At 45.2% G+C, this 2,006-nt stretch overlaps 1 protein-coding gene across 1 annotated transcript in view; it reads right to left on the bottom strand.

Moving 5' to 3' along the window:
- Positions 1 to 1,751, bottom strand: part of LOC135536419 (basic proline-rich protein-like) — a 4,165-nt gene extending 2,414 nt beyond the window's left edge. Inside the window, exon 1 of the mRNA XM_064962763.1 lies at positions 1,745 to 1,751. Within this exon, the coding sequence (XP_064818835.1) occupies positions 1,745 to 1,751 (7 nt within the window). The remainder of the gene's footprint in view (positions 1 to 1,744) is intronic.
- Between the last annotated feature and the right edge of the window lie 255 nt (positions 1,752 to 2,006).

The raw sequence follows: 2,006 nt of genomic DNA, 5'->3' as shown, positions 1-2,006 counted from the left end.
AGCTGGCATGTTGACTGCAGGAATGTCTACCAGAGCTGTTGGACAATGTTGACTACAGGTTTAGATAGCTGGCATACTGCATGTTGACTGCAGGTTTTTAGAATGTCTGCACCCAGAGCTGTTGGACAATGTTGACTACAGGTTTAGATAGCTGGCATGTTGACTGCAGGAATGTCTACCAGAGCTGTTGGACAATGTTGACTACAGGTTTAGATAGCTGGCATGTTGACTGTAGGAATGTCCAACAGAGCTGTTGGACAATGTTGACTACAGGTTTAGATAGCTGGCATGTTGACTGCAGGAATGTCTACCAGAGCTGTTGGACAATGTTGACTACAGGTTTAGATAGCTGGCATGTTGACTGTAGGAATGTCTACCAGAGCTGTTGGACAATGTTGACTACAGGTTTAGATAGCTGGCATGTTGACTGCAGGAATGTCTACCAGAGCTGTTGGACAATGTTGACTACAAGTTTAGATAGCTGGCATGTTGACTGCAGGAATGTCTACCAGAGCTGTTGGAAAATGTTGACTACAGGTTTAGATAGCTGGCATGTTGACTGCAGGAATGTCTACCAGAGCTGTTGGACAATGTTGACTACAGGTTTAGATAGCTAGCATGTTGACTGCAGGAATGTCTACCAGAGCTGTTGGACAATGTTGACTACAGGTTTAGATAGCTGGCATGTTGACTGCAGGAATGTCTACCAGAGCTGTTGGACAATGTTGACTACAGGTTTAGATAGCTGGCATGTTGACTGCAGGAATGTCTACCAGAGCTGTTGGACAATGTTGACTACAAGTTTAGATAGCTGGCATGTTGACTGCAGGAATGTCTACCAGAGCTGTTGGACAATGTTGACTACAGGTTTTAGATAGCTGGCATGTTGACTGCAGGAATGTCTACCAGAGCTGTTGGACAATGTTGACTACAAGTTTAGATAGCTGGCATGTTGACTGCAGGAATGTCTACCAGAGCTGTTGGACAATGTTGACTACAGGTTTAGATAGCTGGCATGTTGACTGCAGGAATGTCTACCAGAGCTGTTGGACAATGTTGACTACAGGTTTAGATAGCTGGCATGTTGACTGCAGGAATGTCTACCAGAGCTGTTGGACAATGTTGACTACAAGTTTAGATAGCTGGCATGTTGACTGTAGGAATGTCTACCAGAGCTGTTGGACAATGTTGACTACAAGTTTAGATAGCTGGCATGTTGACTGCAGGAATGTCTACCAGAGCTGTTGGACAATGTTGACTACAAGTTTAGATAGCTAGCATGTTGACTGTAGGAATGTCTACCAGAGCTGTTGGACAATGTTGACTACAGGTTTAGATAGCTGGCATGTTGACTGCAGGAATGTCCAACAGAGCTGTTGCCAGAGAATTGAATGTTCATTTCTCTACCATAAGCTGCCTCCAACTGGTCTCACAACCGCAAACCATGTCTATGGCCTTGTGTGGGCGAGCGGTTTGCTGATGTCAACATTATGAATTGAGTTTGCCTTGGTGTCAGTGGGGTTATGGTATGGACAGGCAGGCATAAGCGGTTGACAAAGAACACAATTGCATTTTATCGATGACAATTTTAATGCAGAGATCCTGAGGCCCATTTTCATGCCATTCATCTGCCGCCTTCACCTCAAGTTTCAGCATGATAATGCACTGTCACATGTCACAAGGATCTGTACACAATTCCTGGAAGCTGAAAATATCCCATTTCTTCCATGGCCTGCATACTCACCAGACATGTTACCCATTGAGCATGTTTGGGATGCTCTCAATCGAAGTGTACGACAGCGTGTTCCAGTTCCCGCCAATATCCAGCAACTTCACACAGCCATTAAAGAGGAGTGGGACAACATTCAACCGGCCTGATCAGCTCTATGTGAAGGGCATGTGTCGCGTTGCATGTGGCAAATGGTGGTCACACCAGATACTGACTGGTTTTCTGATCCACGCTCCTACCTTTCTCTGGTATCTGTGACTGACAGATGCCAAATTAA

This window comes from Oncorhynchus masou, unplaced genomic scaffold (genome assembly GCF_036934945.1).
Source record: "Oncorhynchus masou masou isolate Uvic2021 unplaced genomic scaffold, UVic_Omas_1.1 unplaced_scaffold_616, whole genome shotgun sequence".
Taxonomy (NCBI): domain Eukaryota; kingdom Metazoa; phylum Chordata; class Actinopteri; order Salmoniformes; family Salmonidae; genus Oncorhynchus; species Oncorhynchus masou.
Note: the sequence above shows the minus strand (reverse complement) of the source record. Positions and strands in the feature narration are given on the sequence as shown.